We start from the raw sequence: 22,881 nt of genomic DNA on the forward strand, positions 1-22,881 counted from the left end.
TCTGTAGCCCAGGCCGGCCTCAAACACAGAGATCTGCCTGTCTCTGCCTCCCAAGTGCTGGAATTAAAGGCATATGCCACCACTGCCTGGCTTTAAAAGTTTTAATAAATAAAATTACATAGTACATTACATATGTAGGGAGAGAAAGGGTAGCAATCTGAAGTTTGCAGAGAGCGTGAATTCCAGCAGGATGCAGGCACTCTAAACAGTAAGACGTATTAATCACATCGGCACTTTGTGGTTTTGGACTGTCAGCTAGCTGTCTTCAGTCTCAAGAACAGAGAAGGCCTGACCTAGGGGTGTCTTGGTTGCCACCAGAACCAGATTTCTGGGCGAGAGTTCAGGGCTGAAGATGGGCAATAGCTCAGCATAGAAGCCTAGGAGGAGAAAGTGAGTTAATTAGAAGGGAAACAAGCCCGACCCAGGCCCTTCCTGTCTATCCAGTAGCACAACTCCTTAGTCCAAAGAGAAGACACAAGCTTGAGAGGTAGTGCGTGTGCTTTCTTAATGCCTGGGACACTTGCTTAAAGCCCACCTCACTGGTGCTGGATGGGGGTCAGTGGTTAAGAATGCTCTTCCCTTATTCTTAAGTTTGGTTCCTAATACCCAGATTGGATGAACTGCTTGCAACTCCAGTCCAGGGGATTGAACATCCAAAAGCATGAGATTGTATGTATACACACACAAATCTTAAAACCAAAACCTGTGGTGATATATTGTGTACCCTAATAAACTTGCCTGAGGATCAGAGGAAAAGAGCCAGCCACTAGATTAGACATAGAGGTCAGGCATTGGTGGCACACACCTTTAATCCAATCACTCAGGAAGGAAGAAATCCATTTGGATCTCTGTGAGTTCAAGGCCACACTAGGCTACATGAGATTGATCCATTATAGAAGAGCAACGGCCAGGCAGTGGTGACACACACCTTTAATCCCAGCACTTGAGATCTCATGCCTTTCCTTGGGAAGCACAGATGCCTTTAATCCCAGGAAGTAATATGGCAGGGCAGAGAAAGGTATATAAGGCGTGAGGAAACAGGAACTCTCTTTAGGCTGAGGATTTTGTAGAGGTACAAACTAGTGGCTGGCTGTTCTGCTTCTCTGATCTTTCCGCTTTCACCCTGATATCTGGCTCTGGGTTTTTTAATAAAGGACCATCTAAGATTCAAACAACAAAAACCAGCCTAGGGGGAAAGTGCTGCTAGGAATCTACATTTGTTAACAAATTCCCCCCTCATTAGGTGGTGTCCAGGCCGAGCAAACTGGACAAGGACTCACCTTGCTCCTGGAGATAGAGCAGCCGGTCTAGTAGAATCAGCGTCTCCACCAGTGGGGCCAGCAGGAGGGCCAAGCTGAAGAAGGCCACCACACGATTCCCTTGGGCTTGCTGGGCCCGAAGGGCAGCCAAATCCAATGGCAGCTGAGGGTCCAGACCTACTCGCTGCAACCCTTGTTGCACGTATCTGTGGGGCCAGTCATAATACAGTTAGCTCTAGCTTTCATCCCCCACTTAAACTTTTGTCTCGAAGCTGATTCCTACTTTGATTTGCTTAAATAGGCATTTTATTTATTTTTATTTTTGGTTTTTCCAGACAGGGTTTCTCTGTGTAGTCTAGCTGTCCTAGAACTCACTCTGTAGACCAGGCTGGCCTCAGACTCAAGAGATCCACCTGCCTCTGCCTCCCAAGTGCTGGAATTAAAGGCGTGAGCTACTATGCCTGCCTGTTTTGTGTTTTTTAGACGTAGTTTCACTCTGTAGTCTAGGCTGCCCTCAAAATAAAATGGAAGCAGTCCTCATCCTTGACTCTAGAGCCAGAGTGCTGTGGCCACAGACATATGCCACTATACTCACATAAATAATGTTTCTCAGGTTGTGAGTTATCTGCTCAATAGCAAATAGTCCCAAAATTTATTTTCATCTAGTCTTTTACAAGTTAGCCATATTTTTAGTAGTTATAAACTACTGGACTGATGTAATAGTTAGCTTAGTGGTAGAAGTACTTGATTACCTAGCATATACAAAGTCCTGGATTTGATGATTTCCAGAGCTTAAAAAAAAAACCAAAAAACAAAAAACAAAAGAACTGTGCAACAGGCAGTAGGGCAGTGGCACACTCCTTTAATCCCAGCACTCCTGAGGCAGAGGCAGGTGGACCTCTGTGAGTTCAAGGCCAGCCTGGTCTATAGTTAGTTTTCAGGACAGCCAAAGATGTTATACAGTGAAACCCTGTCTCAAAAAACAAAACAAACAGAACTTGGGATAACTTTGACCCTCTGATTCTCCTGCCATGTCCCCAGTGCTAGGGTTACAGGTGGACGTCATCACCCTCAATTTATACAGTGCTGGGAATTGAACCTAGGCTCGTGCATGCTAGCCAAGTATTCTACCAACTGAGTTACATTCTAGTCCTCGGAGGACAATTTCTTTCAGAGGAATTTGGAGCAGTGTCCCTGGTTAGAGAAGTTCATGCCATTCCTCTGGGCTCACACATTTTCTGTGGCTGCTGGGCTAACAAGTGGGGATAAGTGGGGAGCCTCCCCAGACCTCACTCTTCAATATTGAGTTCATGGGCCCTGGGGATTCCTTGCACGCCAGGCCTCCGAAGCTCAGGGCAGACACGTCGGATGACTGTTTCTAGTGCCGCACGGAAGCAGTGTGTTTGCAGACCAGGGCCTGCTTTCTGTAACCTCTCCGCATAGTCCTCCAGGGCATGGCAGGCCCCCTCCCGGAGCCTGTAGGGGAGTTCATGGCCAGGCAGCCCAGCCACCCACTGACTCAGTGGGTAACTGCCAGGGTCACTGAGTTTCATGTAGCAGCAGCCCACTGAGGCCAGGGCCACCACTTCAGAACAGCAGCAGAAGTGTCTCAGCAAGGCAACACTCAGATCCCCACAAGCATGGAGGCCTGTGAGTAGCAGGCGGGTACTACCCTGGCCTGGTGTCTCCAGAGGAAGCAGAAGCTCCTCACACAGGGCTGTGGAGCTGACCCACTGAACCACATGGCGGGGGGAGTGGCGGGGGCCTCTTTGCACCACCTGTGGGGAGAGGGAAAAAAAAGGCAGATGCAAAACTGGGTGGCTATCCTCGGGCCACAGGAGTGAACCTGTCTTCTGAGTTCCATGGGAGAGAAGCTGGGCACTAGAGAGCTAAACTGTGAACCACATGGGACCATCATTTCAGACTGAAGACCTTTTCATTTCGCCTACCAGTTTTCTTTTTCTTTGGGGTAGGTAGGAGTGACACAAGGTCTTTGAGGTCTTTGCTGCTCTTTCTGACCTGGAGCTCATTATGTTGAACAAGCCAGCAAATCTGCATGGATCCTGTCCCCGCCTCCCCAGTGCTGGGATTACATGTACCACCATACCTAGCTCAGTTTCCCTTTTTCTTTTGGTGGTGCTGAGAACGGAACTCAGGGCTGGATGGATGGTTAGGCACCTGCCCTGCTGCTGAGCTGATCCCAGCTCTTCAACTTCTGTTGGTAATGAGTCTAATGCCTGCGTGCAGGTTAGTGACTCAGCCAGTGGCGCTGGCTCCATCCTGAGCACAGCAGCTAGTATCATCCATCTGCCCATCATAGCTTACTGTGAGAACACACTGGCGTGGGAATCACTCACACAAACTAGAAATGCCTCGGAGATACGGGGATGCTTTGGGGAAGGGACAAAAAGTAGCAGAAATAAGTAATGACCATCTCGAACCAAGAAACTTGGAAATAAAAAAATGAGTTTTTTATTTTTTTTATTTTTTTTATAAGATTTATTTAGTATATAGAAGAGGGCGCCAGATCTCATTACAGATGGTTGTGAGCCACCATGTGGTTGCTGGGAATTGAACTCAGGACCTCTGGAAGAGCAGTCAGTGCTCTTAACCTCTGAGCCATCTCTTCAGCCCCGAAAATGAGTTTTAATATGCAGTTCCCGCCAAGCACAGGGCTCCTGTAGTGCAGGCTGCAAGAAGGGCAGCTTACCTTTGGGTGCTTCTTCTCCATTTTGTGTAGAGCCTGCAGAAGCTCCTGGTCTAGGTGCTGGGCTCTCTCTACCAGCCTCTGATTTCCTTCAAGGCTCTTAACCATCAGCCCCAGCCCGAGAGACATGAAACGGGAGAGATGGCCCTGGAGTCACGAGGGAAAACCACATTGTTCAGTGCCTGACTGACTGTCACCCAAGCAGTGGTGTAGACAACTGGGTCCCAGGCCCCACCAAAGGCTTCCTTTCCCCACCACTTCTCACCATTGCTTCCATGGGCATTAGGCCTGCCTTCTTAAATAGACAATATGTTAAGAGTCTGGCTCACCTGGCCTGAGCCCACATCCACAACCTGGGTGCAGCCAGTGAGATCACTCAGCTTCTTCACCAACTGAAAGAAGAGGAAACAAAAGTCTCTTCTTGGCACTGGCTCCTGACTCCTGAAGCCATAAGGATGGTAGATGAGCCAAGGTGACAGAAGGAAACACTGAGGGTGCCACAGACACACGAGATGTCAAACCAGAACTGAGGATGATGGTAAGTGTCAAACCTAGTCTGTTTGCTCCTTAAGTCAATGACTCAAGAGCAAGAACCCTGTAGGCTGTGAAACCAAAAACTGACTGCAGTGAACAGGAGTAAAACCGTCACCCCCACAGCTGCCAACCAACTCAGCAAACAGATAGGAAAGCCTCCCAGCATCAACAAGACAGGATCCTAGCATGTCTGGAAGGGGGGACTTCTGTGATTGCTGGTTCCTGCACGTGCAGTGAGAGCCACAGGCCTTCCTCACCCACAGTCAAACAGTCTCCTCACCTCTCCCAGCCTCCGGATCTCATGCTGCTTCTTGGGCTTGACATGTTTCCGAAAAGGCGCTGTTAGTCGGGAGCTTTGGCTGGGGTTCTCCAGGAATTCTGACGGGGTCTGAAAGCCAGGTGTCCGGGTAAAGGCAAGGGCACAGGCTGTGGACTTCAGGGCCAGCAGGGTGAGTGGCCACACGGACCTGTACCTGAGATAGTCCAGCCCAGGCTGCCAGTGAATAGCCCACAATCACATTGGGAGTGTACAAGCTCACAGCCCAGGAAGATCCAATGAAACTGTCTACCCAGGGCTCAATGCCCGGCTCAGTGCTCTCCCTCCCCAGCACAAGGCTCCTCTGCTTGCACATACCTGATCTCCTCCCCTTCCCTGGGCATCCCCAGCAGCAGGGTGGCCAGCTGCGGTGGGTTTAGTCCCTCCAGCGCTTCTTGCCATGAGCTGGGGAGTGTGCTCCACAGGCTGTCGGTGAAAAATTCCTGCAGAAGGAGCCAAGCAGTCAGAAGAATCCTACTACTGTTCACATCTTCTCAGCCCCATTTAAACTCTCCCTTGGCCTCACCACCTTCCTTTCTCTGGCACTAGTGTCCAAGACAACCAGACGCCACCAGGTCTGTCCTGTTCATCTACATCAGCTCAAATCCACCCCCAGCCTCCACTAGTGCCCAGGTGGTACAGAGACTGCATTCTGAACACACTTCTCATTCTCTTAATGTCCCCGTTTATTTGTTTATTTGTGTCTGCTTTCTCCATTCAGTTTCTTTTTTGGTTTGTTGGTTTCTTTTCTTTTTTTTTAATTTTTCGAGACAGCGTTTCTCTAGCTTTGGAGTCTGTCCTGGACTAGCTCTGTAGACCAGCCTGGCCTCGAACTCACAGAGATCCACCTACCTCTGCCTCCCGAGTGCTGGGATTACAGGCGTGCGCCACCACCGCCCAGCCGGTTTCTTTTTTTTGAGACAGGGTTTCTTTGTGTAGCCATGGATGTCCTGGAACTTGTTCTATAGACCAGGTTGGCCTCTGCCTCTGCCTCCTTGGAATTAAGGGTGTATGCCACCATACCTGCCTTACCTTATTTGGTTTTTTTTTTTTGTTTTTTGTTTTTTTTTTTTTTTTTTTTAGACAGGGTCTTTCTATGTAGCCCTGGTTGTCCTGAAACTGAACTGTATAGAAGTTTGGCCTAGAACCCAAGATCCACCTGTGCCCCAAGGCATATACCACAATGCCTGGCTTGACCAATTTTTTTCACATCTGTATCCCTAGCATGATCAGTGACTGACACACAGCATTAACAAATAACCATTAAGTAACCTGCTATTTTATGATACAAACAGCTGTGTATTTTAACTCATTCATTTGTTCTTTTTAAACTCTGGGGCTTTGGGGACCAGGCGTGGTGGTGAATACCAAAGAACCCCAGCACTCAGGTGGCAGAGGCAGGAATACCTCTGTGAGTTTAAGGTCATCCTGTTCTACATAGTGAGACTCCTTCTGAAAATAATCAACTAATTAAAAAACAATTTAAAAAGCCTTAGTTGTTAGAGAAGTTACCTATCAGTGTATCAGACTCTGGTCTCCACAACCCGATAGCAAGAACACCTACCCTGTCTTCTGGCAAATGGCCTCCAGAAAATGGTCTGCAGCTTGGCATAAAGGCACACACCTTTTCCCAGCATGCAGGAGGCAGAGGCGGGAAGATCTCTGTGAGCTCAAGCTCAGCCTGGTCTATATCGTGTTCCAGGACAGCCAGATCAGGCCAGCCTGATCTACAAGGTTAGTTCCAGGACAGCCAGGGCTGTTAAAGAAAGAAACCCTGTCTTGAAAAACCAAACCAGCCGGGTGGTGGTGGCACATGTCTGTAATCCCAGCACTCGGGAGGCAGAGGCAGGTGGATCTCTGTGAGTTCGAGGCCAGCCTGGGCTACAGAGTGAGTTCCAGGAAAGGCACAAAGCTACACAGAGAAACCCTGTCTCGAAAAACCAAAAAGAAAAAAGAAAAAAAGAAAAACCAAACCAAACCAAAACAAGAAAGGGAGAAAGAAAGGACGAATGAACAAAAACCAAAACAACAAAGAGTGCTTGATGAGCATGCACGGGAGCTTGGGTTCCATCTCCAGAATTGCAAACTAATGCAAATAATGATTTCAGCTAACATAAATACTACATTCGACAAAACACTCATGTAAACTTTAACAGAGAGCTTAATGGACAACTACTGTAAATGCCATAGAGAAAAAATGTGTGCACTAACACTTCAGGTTCAGAGTTATCAAGTAAAGAAAATGCAAGCAAAAGTAAACACACATATATTTTCACTATTCTGGAAACACTCAGCAAGTATTTCCTTTTTTTAGTTCAGAGGATTTTCTGAGACAGGTCTTACTACATAGCCCTCACTGGCATGGGGCTCAAAGTGGTGCACCACCACAACCACCTTCAACTTCAAAAGTACTTTTATTATTAGTTATGTGTTTTGTGTGATATTTTGATTGTGTTCTAATAAAGCTTGCTTGGAATAAGAGGGCAGAGCTAGCCACTAGCTGATCATAGAGGTTTGGAGGACTGCAGACAGGAGACAGTAAGTGGTAAGGCAGAACTGAGAGAGGATCATGGATGGAAGCGGCAGGAGGGACTGGCAGCTGCTTCTTACATCTCTGATCTTCCAGGTTCTTACCCCAATATTTGACTTTCAGTTTTTATTGATGAATGCAGGTGTCCATGGAAACCAGAGGTATCACATCCCCTGGAAGTTCGGTTAAAGATGGCTGTGAGCCGAAAGTTTTGTGGGTGCTGGGTACAGACAGAACCGGTCCTCTGAAAAAGCAGTTCATGTCTTTTTTTTTCTTTTTTTGGGGGGGGGGGGGGTTTCAAGACAGAGCTTCTCTGTGTAACAGTCCTGGCTGTCCTGGAACTCACTTTGTAGACCAGGCTGACCTCAGAGTCACAGAGATCTACTTGCCTCTGCCTCCCAAGTGCTGGGGTTAAAGGCACATGGCTCAGTACATGCTTTTAACCACATCGACATTTCTCTAGCTCTAAACAAGCATTTACTCAAAAGCAGCAGTTCTCAACCTATGGGTTGAGACCTCTTGGGGGGTGGCATAATAGATACCTTGCATATCAGGGATTTACATTACGATTCCTAACAGTAGCAAAATTAGTTATGAAATAGCAACAAAATAATTTTATGGTTGGGGGTCACCACAACATGAGGTACTGTATGAAAGGGTCGCAGCATTAGGAAGGTTGAAAACCACTGTTCTAAAGTTACAGCTCCCCACCAACAAGCCTTGTAGGTGTTTTTCTCTCTCTGTGTGTGTGTGTGTATGTATGTATGTATATATGTATGTATGTTTGTATATATGTATGTATGTATATATGTGTATGTATGTGTGTGTGTGTGTGTATGTATGTATGTATGTATGTATGTGTGGGGTGGAATAAGGAGTCTTAACACTAGTTTCGGCTGGCTGAAAATCAAGGCAATCCACCTGCCTCTGTCTTTTGAGGGGTAGGATTACAGGCAGGCACCATTAGGAAGGCCTGGCCTTTTTTTTTTTTTTAAAGTAATATAGTCCAGTCCAGGCTGGTCTGGTACTTGTTTTGTGTGGTGATATATTGTGTACCCTAATAAACTTACCTGAGGAAAAGAGCCAGCCACTAGATTAGACATAGAAGTCAGGCAGTGGTGGCACACACCTTTAATCCTATTACTCCTGAGGTAGAGATCCATCTGGAGCTCTGTGAGTTCAAGGCCACACTGGGCTACATGAGATTGATCATAGGGGAGAAACAGAGCCAGGCAGTGGTGACACACACCTTTATAATCCCAGCACTTGAGATCTCATGCCTTTCCTTGGCATGAGATGCCTTTAATCCCAGGAAGTAATATGGCAGGACAGAGAAAGGTACGTAAGTCGTGAGGAAACAGGAACTCTCTCTCCTTAGGCTGAGTATTCTGTAGAGGGAAGAACTAGTGGCTGGCTGTTCTGCTTCTCTGATCTTTCAGCTTTCATCCTGATATCTGGCTCTAGGTTTTTTATTAAAAGACCATCTAAGATTCGAACACCAGTTTTGTAGCCCAGGTGAACCTGGACTCCTGATTCTCCTGACTCTAGTTCTCAGGTGCTAGGATTACAAATGGGTACCACATCTGGCCAAGCACTTCCTTTCATCAATACACTATTTATTGCTATTTAGTGGAGGCACATTCCAGACAGCTCAATGACTGCAGAGTAATCAAAGTGGAACGGCAGCAAAATCTGATGGAGACAGAAGGGCAGCAGACACTAGATCATGTAGCTAATGGTTAAAGAATTAGTATTCCGGCTGGGCGTTGGTGGCGCATGCCGGAATTCCAGCACTCGGGAAGCAGAGGCAGGCGATCTCTGTGAGTTCGAGGCCAGCCTGGGCTACCAAGTGAGTTCCAGGAAAGGTGCAAAGCTACACAGAGAAACTCTGTCTCGAAAAACCAAAAAAAAAAAAAAAAAAAAATTAGTATTCCATTAAAGCACCCCACCCAAGAAGCAAGAGGGGCTGGACAAATAAATAGCTCAGGAATTAAGAGCACTTGCTGCTTTTGCTGGGGACCAGGGCTTATAACCCAAGCTCCAGACCCAACATCCTATTCTGGCATCACTGGGCACCCACACATATGTGCACATCAATAAAAATAAAATTAAAAAAAAATTAAAAGCACCGGGTGGGGGTAGCACACACCTTTTAATCCTGGCACTCCGGAGGCAAAACCAGGTGGATCTCTGTGAGTTCGAGGCCAGCCTGATCTACAGAGCGAGATCCAGGACAGGCACCAAAGCTACACTGAGAAACCCTGTCTGGAAACAAACAAACGAACAAAAGTACAAAAAAAAAATTTTTTTTTAAAGCAAGGTTGTGACGTGCGGTGGTGGCACACACTGGTTGCTATTCCAGAGGACCCAGGTTCAATTCCCAGCACCCACATGACAGCTCACAGCTGTCTGTAACTCCAGTTCCAGGGCATCTGATACCTTCATACCAATGCTCATAAAATACAGTTAAATAAATTAAAAAAAAAAAAAAAAACAACAGCCCACACACACAAACCCCAAGCTCCACCGGACACCCAAAAAGAACAGGATTCACAATGAGTTCTATCTTTGGCCAGGGGTGGTGCCTCATTCTTGTGATCTCGGTAGTTAGGAGGCTGAAGCAGGAGGATCACTAAGGGTTCAGACTAGCCTGAAACAGAGTGAAACCCTGTCTCCAAAATAAAAGAGAGGGAGGAAAAGGGGGATGAATTTCGGGTGCACTGGGAAGGTAGAGGCAAGACTGGGAATGAATGAATGGTAGCTTGAGAAATTCTAATCTGAAGATGGTGACACTGACACATAATCTCACCCCTCCCCAATACCCTCCAGATAGAGATCAACTTGATAGTCTAGAAAACCGGGATAGGAATCAACAGGATAAAATTCAATATTAACAGTAGAGACAACATTCTAGTTCAATTCCGTCTAATATCAAAGCGCAACTGCTCGCTATACCACAAAACCAGAAATGTACTCAAAGCCAGAACATGTATGCTCTGGAACACCTCGTCTGTGTCTAGTTAAGGTCCACGCAATTGCAGCACAGCCCAACAACTTATTAGAGAGAAGGCTGGGGGAGGAATTATCTAGTCTTCAGCTTTCCTGTACAGGCTGAAATTCGGAAGAGATGAAAGCTGTCTCCAGATTTCCTCTGTAGAAGCCTTCTAACCACCCCACCACCAGAAGCACCCGGTCCTCAGCCCAGTGGCCTCACAATGATGTAGGCGTCCAGGATCGAACGGTAGAGCGCTAGGACGCGGGTGAGGTTCACAGCCAGTTGCCTTCTCTCCTCAGGCGAGAGGCCGCGGGCCGAAACGCCCGGCATCTTGGGGGCCGACTGGCGGTGAAGGAGGGAGAAGGTCCGCGGTCGGTGCCACCGTGAGGGCGTGAGACCCGAGCTGGACTCGGCAGGCCCACCGCGAAGCGAGTCCTCTGAACTCGCCGGGACAACACCTCTTCCCCCAATCGCGTCCAGGTTGAAGGGACAAGGCTCACTTGTCAAAGGTCACGGCCTCCGCGGAGCAAGGCCATTGGCGCTGGAGACGCCGGGGGTCCCGGTGACGTCACAGAGGCGCGCCCAGCACCGGCTTCCCGCGGGGCGCCCAGCTGCAGGTCCCGCCCTCCTTCCCGGAAGTTGGGGCCCACGGTTCCGGCGCGCGCTGTTCCGCTTTCCGCGGCCCACCACCTTCGAGTTGTTCCTCCACGGGGCCCGAGGGGCCGGGGAGCGCATCCCGCCCCCGCCCCCACCCACGCCGCCGCCGCCGCCGCCGCCGCTGCCGCTGCTCACACACTCCGAGTCGCTGGCCTCGCTGCCGGAGGCGGGGGCGCTGCGGGCGCGTGTGCGCCGGCCGCCTTCGCGCTGCCACCCGCGCTCCTGCCGTCCCGGTATACGTCGGCGCGCGCCTGCGTCCGCATCCGGCTCCGGACGCTTGCGATCTTAAAGTGGGACCCAACCTGGAGGTAGGTGTGTGGCGTGTTCGGGGATGGCCTGCACCGTCAGAGTGTGCGGGACTAGGTGGTCCGCCTAGATTCTTGAGTCTCCTCCACTCAGTCCCTGTAGTGGTGTGTGGTGTCACAGGTCCTTGCTATGGGGGTCGGCAGGGGAGACGGGAAGGGGACGACACAGACGAGGTGCGTGAGAAGATCGCCCCCACGTGGAGCCGAGGAAGAGCAGTGCCTGGATTTGCCCTTCCTTTCTGGTGCCCTCCTTCATTTCTGAGGATGCCTGCCTGGGTAATCCTCTCACCGATGATGGCAAACATACTTAGGAGTTTTACTTCTCTACTGTTTTCACAACTCCCTTGTTTTGACTTCATAGACTTGGCAGAGTTCGAACTCCGTGGGCTCCGCAACCCCTCTTTTGCCCCCAGCGTCAGCATCTTCACTTTATGTTACTACTAGATTTATTATATGCGTGAGTGCTCGGCCTGCGTGTGTATATACACGCACCATGTAAGTGCCTGGGATCCGCAGAGATCAGAAGGCATCTGATCCTCCTGAAGCTGGAGTTATGGATGTTGTGAGCTACCACATGCGTGCCGGGAACTGAACTCTGGGCCTCTGCAAGAGCAACAACTGCTCTTAACTAAGTCAAATCTCCAGCCCCAGTATCTTCTTTTTTTGGTTTTTTTACGAGACAGGGTTTCTCTGTAGCTTTGGAGGCTGTCCTGGAACTCGCTTTGTAGACCAGGCTGGCCTCGAACTCACAGAGATCCGCCTGGCTCTGCCTCCCCAGTGCTGGGATTACAGGCCTGCGCCACCACCGCCCGGCTTTTTTTTTTTTTTTTTTTTTTTTTTTTTTTTAAGACACTGAGATCTGGAGAGTGGAAATATCCCTCTTAAGATCTACCCCAAGTTGAATTATAGGGCTTTTTTGGTATCTGGGCTTTGTGCTTGCAGTATATAACTTAAGCTTTCCAGAACTGGTCTTATCTTATTCCCTCCCCTCACCCCCCAACTCCCACCCCTTCCCAGGCCTATGGTACAGGTATCAGGATTACTTTTGTCCCCAGGGCTAATTGCGGACCTCCACATGTTGGACTATGGGATTCCACAGAGAATGAGCCTCCCATCCTTCTTCCATTAGTAAGCCAGTCTTCCCAGCTGCTCTCCCACCATCCACTGTCCTCATGTCCACCATACTCCTGAATTTGGATTTTGGGGAACCTCCAAAAAAGGCATTTGGAGGAAATGCCAAGCACCAACGTTTTGTCAAGAAGCGACGGTTCTTAGAGCAGAGAGGATTTCTGAATAAAAAGAACCAACCTCCTAGCAAGGTGTCTAAGTTGCACTCAGAACCTCCAAAGAAAGGGGAAACTTCTGCAAGAGTAGATGGCATTTTGAAGATCCTTTCATGCCCAAAGAAGAAGGAAGCAGCTGCCTCCAAGAGGGAGTCAGAGCAGTCCACAGACAAGAAAGCATCGCCGTCTTGGCTGACGCCTGCTCCTTCAAAGAAGACTGATTCTGTTGTGGCTAAAATAGATTTGCTAGGGGAGTTTCAGAGTGCCCTTCCAAAGATTAAGAACCACCCATCTCACACCCAGAAGAAGAGCTCCAAGAACAAGAAGCCCTTGAAGAAAAATGCCACAGAGAACTCCACCCAAGCTCACTCAGAGAGTAAGGACTCCAAGAAGCCCTCCCAGAAGAGTTCTGCGCAGAGCGCCACCCAAGCTCAATCAGCGAGTAAGGACTCCAAGAAACCCTTGAAGAAAAATGCTGCACAAAACTCCACCCAAGCTCGGTCAGAGGATAAGTGCCTTAAAGTCTCCCAAAACTTGCCAGGGAAGATGGTGGCACTCGACTGTGAAATGGTGGGCACAGGACCCAAGGGGCGTGTTAGTTCCTTGGCTCGCTGCAGCATTGTGAACTACAATGGAGATGTGCTTTATGATGAGTACGTCCGTCCCCCCTGCCATATTGTGGACTACCGGACCAGATGGAGTGGCATCCGAAAGAGCCACATGGTTAATGCTACACCCTTTAAGATTGCTCGGAGTCAGGTGAGGAGCATGGTACAAGACAGTAGAGAGAGGGGTCGGGAGAGGACTTTCAGCAAGCGACATTCTGGGGAGGTGTCAAGGATTGAGAAGGGAGGGAGAGTAATGTCACGTGACTAAGAAGGGTACCTATTGGAGTAAGGAATTTTTTTTCTGGTTGTTGGACCAGAGGAATTTAACAGATAGATGTGTTTGCCCATTTAAGAATACATCCCATCATGCTCAGAAAGCGAGGCAGCCAGAGCAGGATGTGGCTACTGAGCAGTCAGGAAGCAGAGAGAAATGAATGCTGGTACTCCGATCTTTTTATTCAGCCTAGGACGCTGGCTAATGGAATGAATAGGTTATTTTTGTTTTCTTTTGCTTTACTATGGGTCTTCCCACATCAGTTAACCCAACCTAGAAGCTCACAGACACACTCAGAAAGTTGTCTTCTAGATAATTCTAGGTCCTTTCAAGTAGACAGTCCTATCATGCGCTCACCCCTTGTCAATTTGGTGCCCAAACGTGACATTTTTTAGCCACAACCTCCCATCCTCGGGCCTCATAGGCACATAGCCATCTCATAATACAAAATGGATTTAGGTCAACTTCAAAGTCTAGATAGTCGGTAACTGTCCAAGCACTATTCAAAAAGAGAAGGACAGAGTCTCTCTGAAACTTAGGCAGGCTCTTAACTGTGAGCCCCATCACATCCAAAAACAAAGGCTGAGCATGGTGAAGCACACCTTTATTCCCAACACTTAGTATGTTCCGCCGGGCCAGCTAAGAATTACTGGTGAGACCCTGTCTCAAACACAGATGTAGAGCTGGAGAGATGGCTCATTGTGTGCAGTGCTTGCTGCACAGGCATAAGGACTGAGTCTTGAAGATTCCATCTTAAAGTTATAGTCTGCCACGAGGAAAGTTCAAGCTGGAACTCAAGGCAGGAACTGAAGCAGACTCCGTAGAGGAGTGCTGCTGACTAGCTTACTCCCGCCTGGTTTGCTCAGCCTGCTTTCTTATAACATCCAGCGTCACCTGCCTGGGGGTGGCCCCACCCACAGCAGTCACCATAAAGGAAATGCACCACAGACTTACCTACATCTTGTGGAGGCATTTTCTCAGCTAAGATTCCCACTTCTTAGATACAAGTTCACATAAAACTAGTTGGCACAATCGACCTTGTCAGCTTGACACACAAACACGTCATTGTTAATCAAAACCTTTCCTTTGTTGTTGTCCCCAGGATGTCATATGGATGTCAACGTCACAGTGTAGAACATATCCCAGACTTTTTTTTTTTTAAGGTTGATTTATTTATTTACTATGTGCACAGTGATCTGTCTGCATGTGTCCCTGCAGGCCAGAAGAGGGCGCCAGATCTAATTGCAAGTGGTTGTGAGCCACCATGTGGTTGCTGGGAATTGAACTCGGGACCTCTAGAAGAACAGTCAGTGCTCTTAACCTCTGAGCCATCTCTCCAGCCCCACATATCCCAAACTTTAAAAGCCCCAAACTTTAAAAGTTCAGTCTCTTGCTGGGTGGTGGTGGCTCACACCTTTAATCCCAGCACTCAGGAGGCAGAGGCAGGTGGATCTCTGTGAGTTCGAGGCCAGCCTGATCTACAGAGCTAGTCCAGGACAGGCTTCCAAAGCTATACAGAGAAACCTTGTCTCAAAAAACTTAAAAACAACAACAACAACAAAAACCCCAAACAAACAAAAACTTCAGTCTTTTTAAAACATTTAAAGTCTCTTTAGAATTCCGAAGTTTCTTAAGGTCTCATAACTAAGGCTTCCTGAAAAATCAAAAACAAGTTTACTTTCTTATTTCAAGAGGAAAGAGCCATGGCAGTCACAATCAAAGGAAAACAAAACTGAAATCCAGTGGTGTGAAGCTCAAGTGTCGTATTCTCAGACTCACAGTCTTCTAGGCTCCAAAAGGTGTAAAAGGACGTTTCCTGTCCTGACCACCTGGTCCCAAATAATCAACTCAGAGGCTGGATATGGATTATAAATGCTTGGCAGATAGCTCAGGTTTGTTACTAGCTAACTGTTACATTAAAATTAACCCATTTCTATTAACCTATGTATTGCCATGTGACTTGTGGCTTTACCTGTCCTCTAGCTTGTCTTGCTTCCTGCACAGCTGGCTGGCTGGCATCTCTTTTGACTCTACTGACTCCACCCTTCTTCCCATCATTCTGTGTCAGGCTCTCTCACCCAATCTCTCTTCTTGCTCTGCTATCAGCCAATCAGTTTTTGTTTTTGTTTTTTTAAACTATGAGCGTAATTCACAGCAAAAAGGCTTGCCACAGCACACACAGCTTTTCCCCTAGCTCAGGCTGGTACCCCATCATTGCTGCTCTCCTTTGTGGTCATCCCATGGTACTAGCATCTCCAAAATGCTGGAGTCTCCACTTCAACTGAGCACCTTCACCAATAACCTCTCCTGGGCTTTCTTCAGAGACTGTGACCCTGTCACATGGTGCCAGGCCACACACAGCTTCTGCCCATGATCCCTTCAATCTTGGGCCTTGTACTGCAGCGTGATGCACCTTCACAAGTGCCTCCATGATCCCATCATGACTTCGGAAGCCATGCCACATGAGTGACTCTTGTTAGCAAGTTTGACTGCCAGTGTGAGATGCAGCCTTGGCCCAGTCTGGAACCCCGCTTCTGTGTGCGGACCTTAGGGAAGTGCTTGCAAGAAGAGTTCACCAGACTCCGCCTTTCTCTTCCCTGTCTCTCGGACTTCCTGCCTGCCTCTAAGCTGCCTTACCATAGACCAAACAGCTTATTTATTAACCATTGGGAACAACATACATTCACAGTGTCCAAAAGACAGCCCACAGCAGTTCTTCTCTATTAGTTACTTATTGCTGTGACATATCAGTCTAAGGAAGAAAGGGTTTATTCTGGCTAATAGTTTGAAGGTTCAGTACATCATGGCAGCAGGAGTGTGAGGCAGCTAGTTACTACCCTTAGGGTGGGTTCTACCTCCGGTAACTCAGTCTAGAAACCCCTCCCTCCCAGATGTGTGTCTCTCCGTGATTCTAGATCTTGTCTAGATCAACCGTCGTAGGAATGCTGAGGTCAGGAAGTTACAACTAGGTGGTGGAAGTCATTTTACTAGTTGAGATCCATTTTAAGTGTGGTGGAGTTGACCTCGAGAGTCATCAGCCCTGGGTGATAGAGGTGGGCAGGCCGCAGGTGTGAGAGTGCTTGGAGCAAGTGTTGAAAGTGTAGCCAGCGGGGGCTGCACGTTTCCAAAACAAGATGAAAATGGGCTGCAGAGCTGGCTCCGAAGTTCAGAGCACTTGCTGCTCTTGCAGAGGACCTGGATTCTGTTCCCAGCACCCATGTGCCCATTCATCTTTAACTGTACCTCCAGTTCCAGGGATGCTCTTCTGGCCTCCTTGGGCATCAAGCACACATATGGTGCACATACATAAACAACCTTTTAAAAGCTGAACTAGAGCATAATTGTACTGGTTGAGGGGCATCCAGGTGGCCTGCAGTAAAAGACATACAAGGCTTGTTAGACGGTTCTCATCCCTCCCTTAGCAGACCTCTCTCTCTAGCTAGAGCACGTTAACTAGTAATGAACAGGAGTGGAGGGTAGGGTGTTAGAAATAAATGGAGAAAGTGAGAGGAGCGAGCTGGTCCTGGGTGGCCACCAGAGGGCACTCTTGATTCTCTTTGCAATTTGAAAGCTTTACTCTTTCCTTTCTCTAGACAACAGTGCTGATGATTCTTTTTCCGGACAGGGTTTCATGTAGCCCAGGCTGGCCTCAAACTGGCTTTATAGTCAAGAACAACCTTGACCTCCTGATCCTCCTTCGTCTACCTCTTGAGTGCTGTGGTGCTGTGATGCTTGAGGCACATGCTACCACACCTGGATAACACAGTGTTGGGAATAGAACCTAAGGCTGTATACATGCTAGGCAAGCACTCTACCAGCTGAACCCTATCCCCAGCCCCTCCAGTGATTCTTTATAATGGTGGACAGTGCATTGAAGGAGGTTTATCAAAGATGCAGTAGCTAGGTTGAGCAGACTTGTGGGAGGTGTTGGCGGGTCTGCAAGTGGTCCCAGTTTCAGTAAGAGCAGGGGGGTGGACAGGACGAAGGGGATGCTGGGTAGTAGAATGTGGGCATAGTCACAGCCAGCACCGGGGTGAAGCATACCTTGTGGCTTTCGTCATAAAGCGTTTCACTTGCCTAAGCTGGGGTTAGGCGTCCAAGATGAGCCTGGATGTATCGCTGGGTGGGCTCCCCTTGCAAACCGCAGGGCTGTTGCTGTTTTCAGATCTCAGTTTGAGTGTGGCCTCCAGAACCCATGCCCTCATTCATACTTTTAAGTTTTTTGTTACTTTGTTTTTGTGGGGTTTTTTGTAAAGTATAACAACCTTGGCTGTCCTGGAACTTGCTTTGTAGACTAGGCTGGCTTTAAACTCAGAGAAACTTGCCTGTCTCTGCCTCCCTGAGTGCTGGGATTAAAGGCATACTTTAAAATTTTAAAAGCTGAGACATTAGTTAATTTCAAGATAAGTATGCAGAAAACCCCACCTGCAGCTTTACTCTTTAAGTGGTTATTGTTTTGTTTTCCTAACTTTTTTCTAACTTATTTTGTGACGATAGAGGTGTGTCATGACGTGCATGTAGAGGTCAGAGGGTAACTTGTGGAAGTTGGGTTCTCACCCCCATATAGGTTTCAGGGATCGAACTCAGATCATCAAGCTCGGTGACAAGAACCTTTACCTTCTGAGCCATCTCATTGGCCTTTCTCCCCCCTGACGCAGAGTCTCCTATGTCCCGGGCTAACTTGGTATATCTCAGGCTAGCCTCAAGCTCGCTACAGAGAGCGCCAAGGATGACCTTTCAACCTCAGTTCCTCTCACCTCCACCTCCCAGTGTGGGGTCACAGGCCTGTGCCGGCGTGCCCAGTTGTCGTAGTGCTGGGTTCCAGCCCAGGGTTGCACGTATGCTAGGCAAGCACTCTGAGCCACATCCCCAGATCCAACCCCTTTTTCTGAGAGGGATCTCAAGTAGCTCAGGCTATGCTGTAACTTTGTAACTTGCAGTTCACCTGCCTCAGCTTTCTGTGTGTTGGGATTGTAGGTTTATACAATCTTGCCTAGTGATTAGTTTTTTTATTTTTAATTATGTGTATATGTTTTTATACGTGAGTGCAGTGCCTTCAGAGACCAGAAGAGGGTGTCAAATCCTCTGAAACTGGGATCACAGGCAGTTGTGAGTCACCTTACATGATGGGTACCAGGAGCCAAACACTGGTCCTTTTGGACCTGTACACACTCTTATATGCTTAGTCATCTCTTCAGCCTATGACAGCATCTTTAATGTGTGTGCCATCAAAGGCTGGAGGAAGCAACTAGGGATATAGGTCAGTGGTTCTGGGGCGGGGGGAAGAATACTAACGACCATTGTTGGGATGGAAATGAATAAACATGTAAGGAACCTCTGGTGATGTAGACCCAAACATGATTACACAGGGCGGTTCTCTAGGGAAAGGAGGTGGGTCTCTGAAGGAGGGGCACTTGCGGAAGAGAGCATTTCCAGACTGGGGCGGGGCAGGGTGGGGTGTTGATGCTGGCCGTAGTGGGCCTTCAGGGTATAAGGAGTGCCACCTTTAAATGTCCCTACATCACCCCCTTCTGTGCTCATTCCAGATCTTGAAGATACTCTCAGGGAAGATAGTGGTAGGCCATGCCATCCACAATGACTACAAAGCCCTACAGTACTTTCATCCCAAGTCTCTCACCCGAGACACTTCCCAAATACCACTCCTCAACCGGAAGGCTGACTGCCCAGAGAATGTCACTCTGTCACTGAAGCATCTCACCAAGAAGCTGCTGAGTCGGGACATCCAGGTAACTTCTCTCCAAGTGCCCCCACCACACAGACAGTTCAGGACCCAATAGTCTGTAAGGAGAAATAGTAATTCCTGTTTACATCATAGACTATACCAGGTGGTACAGTGGGAAAAGAAGACCACTCAGGCATTTCACATGCTCAGCAGTTAAGGACAGTAGCTACAGAATACAGAATACATGTCACACAGAGAACATGTAAGAACCAAGACTCAGAAGGCCTCTCTTTGACCTGAAATTTCCGCCTCTGCAGAACTTAAGTAGTGTATGATACATATACATTGCCTCAGAAGTGGGTGTATTAGCAGGGTGGTGGTGGCGCACACCTTTGATCCCAGTGTTCTGGAGGCAGAGGCAGGTGGATCTCTGTTCGAGGACAGCCTGGTCTACAGAGTGAGTTCCAGGACAACCAGGGCTACACAGAGAAACCCTGTCTCAACAAAACAAAACAGGACAAAAAGAAAGAAATGAGTGTATTGGACAGTAGCAGGCTGGCTAAGAGTTGAACCTCAGATGTGATAAGCAGTAGAGCCCAGCAGAGTTCTGACTACAGCTCAAACTATAGAAGAAAATATGAGGTGGCTAGCAGGTTATGAGGTTCCGGAGTTTTCTTCATGTTCTTTTCCCCTTTAGGCTGGACAAAGTGGACATTCCTCCGTGGAAGATGCCCAGGCTACCATGGAGCTGTACAAGTTGGTTGAAGTTGAATGGGAACAGCACCTGGCCCAGAATCCTCCAGAAAATTAGCTGTCCCGGGGAGACACATGCAGTAGACCATTGCACAACTCCACCAGCTGCACACCTGTAGAGGCTGGCATTGTTGGAGAGGGGCTTGACCAGAGACTTGATACCATTGAATTTTCATCTCAGCTCTTGTGGTCACTGTGTGGTTAAGTGTCTCATGGAAGGGGAAGAAAGCCTTTATGTTAAAACCCACCTCTAGGCCAGGCAGGTGGCCCAGGTCTGTAATCCCAGATACTTGGGAGGTTGAGACAGCTTACAAATTTAAGGTTGGCCTAGGATACAGAATTAGCTCAAGGCCAGTGAGACTCTGTCCTAACATAAAAAGAGGGCCAGGAGTAGAGCTCAGTGCTAGAGCATTACCTAGCATGCACAAGCCCTTAGGTTCAATGTCCAGTAGTGGGGTGGGGGAGGATGGAAAGAATGGAACACAACATGAATTAGAGACTGTTTACTTTTTTAGTAGTGCTAACCACATGTTCCAGGGTGCTTGTGCCAGTCAGCTTTCTGGACTTTGAGGAAGCAAGGCACAGCAGAGAATACAGATTCCCACATTACCTTATCAGTGGGCCACATAACATAGATGTGTCTCCCTTTGGTGGGGCTTGGGGTAAAGGAGTTGTCTGTTGTATTGCCAGGGTTGGCCTCAAAACACTTGTGCTGAAATGACTTCTTCCTCAGCCCCATGAGTAACTGGGACTACCGGTGTGTGTTCACCACTGTGCCTGGTTCTTTGAATTTTATGTTTTTTGTTATAAAGTAATTAATAGTATCCTTTCACTTTCAGAAGTGTCCTGATTGGAGGTAGGCATGGTGGTCTGTAAATCCAGGACTCTGGATCCAGTTCAGGCCAGGGAAATCAAAAGTTCAAGGCCAATCTGAATACCTAGAGAGGCTCTGGCTCATAGAAGTAGAAAAGAGAAGGGATGGATTGTGTGGCTGGTGGCTGAATTGTATAGCCACATTATATAGCACAGAAGAAGAGTTTACTTAATTTACGTTCTGTTTAGTTTACAAAGAATTTACATTGTTTTAATAGTCTTTCAATCTTTCACCTTGCAAATGAAGCCTTTTAAAAATTCAAATGATTCTTTTTATGGATTTTTATAATAGAAAACAAGTGTTTTTTTTCATAAAGATTATTTTTATTTTATTTATGTGTATGTGTTGCAGGCTTTCTTGGACCGCCAACCAGCTCCCAAATCAAGACACAGAGACTTACTAGATTATGAATGCTCAGCCTTAGTTTTGGCTTGTCCCACCAGCTCTTATAACTTAATTTAACCTGTTTCTCTTCATCTTTGTTTTGCCTTTTTGTTTTGTTTTGTTTTGTTTCTATTTTTTTGTTTGTTTGTTTGTTTGTGACAGGGTTTCTCTGTGTAGTTTTTGCGCCTGTCCTGGATCTTGCTCTGTGGACCAGGCTGGACTCAAACTCACAGAGATCTGCCTGCCTCTGCCTCCCGAGTGCTGGGATTAAAGGCGTGCGGCGGCGCTGCCGCCACCGCCGCCACCTGGTGCCTCAGGGCTTTTTTTTTTTTAACCTTTCTTTCGTTCTGTATGTCCTGCTTTCCCGCTTCCTCCATGTCTGGCTTGCTGGTGGCTACCTGGCTGGCTGGCCCTGGATGTCACCTCTCCTTATTCCTCATTCTCTCCTCTTCTCTCTGCCCACCAGCCATGCCTTTCCTCCTCTGCCTAGCTATTGGCCATTCAGCTTTTTATTAGACCAATCAGGTGCCTTGGGCAGGCAAGGTAAAACAGCCACACATCTTTACATAATTAAACAAATGCAGCATAAACAAATGTAACACATCTTTACTTAGCTAAACAAATACTCTATTCCACAAGATGTATGTTCATACTTTCTGGGGCTGAGAGAGGGTGCCAGATCATCTGGAACTGAAGTTATAAGCGTTGTAAGTTTCTGGAAAATGGGTGCTGGAAGTCAAGCCGGGATCCTCTTGAAAGAGCCATCTCTCCAGCTCATGTGGTGGGTGGATTCTTTTTGGCTTCATATTAAATAACATCAGAAGGTGTTAACTACACAAGGGCTGTAGAGGATTTCCAGGCTCTCTGGATGGCTCTCACTGGAGACCGTATTGTTGGATGATCTGAAGCTTTGGTAAATCAGTGTGATACAAGCAGCACTTTGCCTTTCCTGTCACAATCCCATCTGAAGTGACACCCTCAGCCAGTGGGCCCCTCGGGTAGAAGGTGTGTGAGCAGGGCAGTGAGGTGGAGTGACTGTGGGCATAAGGGAGGGGCGGAGTGGAGGAGGAAGGGTGTTTGGTGACAAGAGCTTGGCAGCTGGGGACAGCTCTTAGTGGTACACCCTCCCCATCTCCAGAAGGTGAGTCATGGGTCTGACCTTTACTGTCCCCATGGGTTTCATTTGCCATTCAATTGTTTGTGGCAGTGAAATTACTTTGATTCTTAGGGTGTTAACAGGTTTTGCCCCAAGTCTTGAGTTCTAATCTTGATATTTTAAAGGGGTGGTATTTGTAGATACAGTAAGACTAGTTTTCAGTGAGAGCGTCACTGTGCCATGGACTATACTGAGCCTTTGAGGTACACCATGTCACTCTTAAGCTGGATGGCGGTTTTTGGTTAGTTGTTTATGTGTATGTGTGTTTTGCCTACATGTATATTTGTGCACTACTTGTGTGCCTGATGCCCATGGAGGTCATTAGAATGTATCAGATCCTCTGGAACTGGGTTTACAGATAGTTGTGAGTTGTCATGTGGATGCTGGGAATCAAACACAGGTCCTCTGCAAGAACAGCCAGTGCTCCAGCCCTTCGAGTAATATTCTAACAGTTGAGGAGAATGAGGTTAACTAAAAAGGTAAGAAACCTTTCCTTGGTTTCCTTTGCAAGTGTTAAAGGTTGGCAGCATTGGCACCCAGATTTGCTGAGTAGGCCTGCATTA

At 47.8% G+C, this 22,881-nt stretch overlaps 2 protein-coding genes across 4 annotated transcripts; one reads left to right on the forward strand and one right to left on the reverse strand.

The window, feature by feature from the left end:
- Window positions 1–87: 87 nt before the first annotated feature.
- Rrnad1 (ribosomal RNA adenine dimethylase domain containing 1) lies at window positions 88–11,064 on the reverse strand. Of its 3 annotated transcripts, none has more exons than XM_036190348.1 (8): window positions 10,561–11,064; window positions 5,135–5,259; window positions 4,781–4,973; window positions 4,296–4,358; window positions 3,970–4,113; window positions 2,553–3,037; window positions 1,281–1,465; window positions 88–377 (listed from the first exon to the last, which is right to left on the reverse strand). In XM_036190348.1, exons 1-8 carry the CDS (start codon window positions 10,669–10,671, stop codon window positions 256–258), a joined length of 1,428 nt encoding a protein of 475 aa, XP_036046241.1. In that variant the 5' UTR covers window positions 10,672–11,064; the 3' UTR covers window positions 88–255. The 3 variants fall into 3 exon arrangements, with proteins under 3 accessions (XP_036046241.1, XP_036046243.1, XP_036046242.1); XM_036190350.1 differs by having other exon boundaries at window positions 4,781–4,888; window positions 10,561–10,623; XM_036190349.1 differs by having other exon boundaries at window positions 4,781–4,993; window positions 10,561–10,623.
- Window positions 10,970–21,071, forward strand: Isg20l2 (interferon stimulated exonuclease gene 20 like 2). The gene is made up of 4 exons (XM_036190352.1): window positions 10,970–11,306; window positions 12,359–13,345; window positions 19,015–19,215; window positions 19,849–21,071. The coding sequence occupies exons 2-4, from the start codon at window positions 12,476–12,478 to the stop codon at window positions 19,960–19,962; spliced, it is 1,185 nt and encodes a 394-aa protein (XP_036046245.1). The 5' UTR covers window positions 10,970–11,306; window positions 12,359–12,475; the 3' UTR covers window positions 19,963–21,071.
- The last annotated feature ends 1,810 nt before the right edge of the window (window positions 21,072–22,881 follow it).

The sequence above is a fragment of the Onychomys torridus genome, chromosome 6 (assembly GCF_903995425.1).
Source record: "Onychomys torridus chromosome 6, mOncTor1.1, whole genome shotgun sequence".
Lineage (NCBI taxonomy): Eukaryota > Metazoa > Chordata > Mammalia > Rodentia > Cricetidae > Onychomys > Onychomys torridus.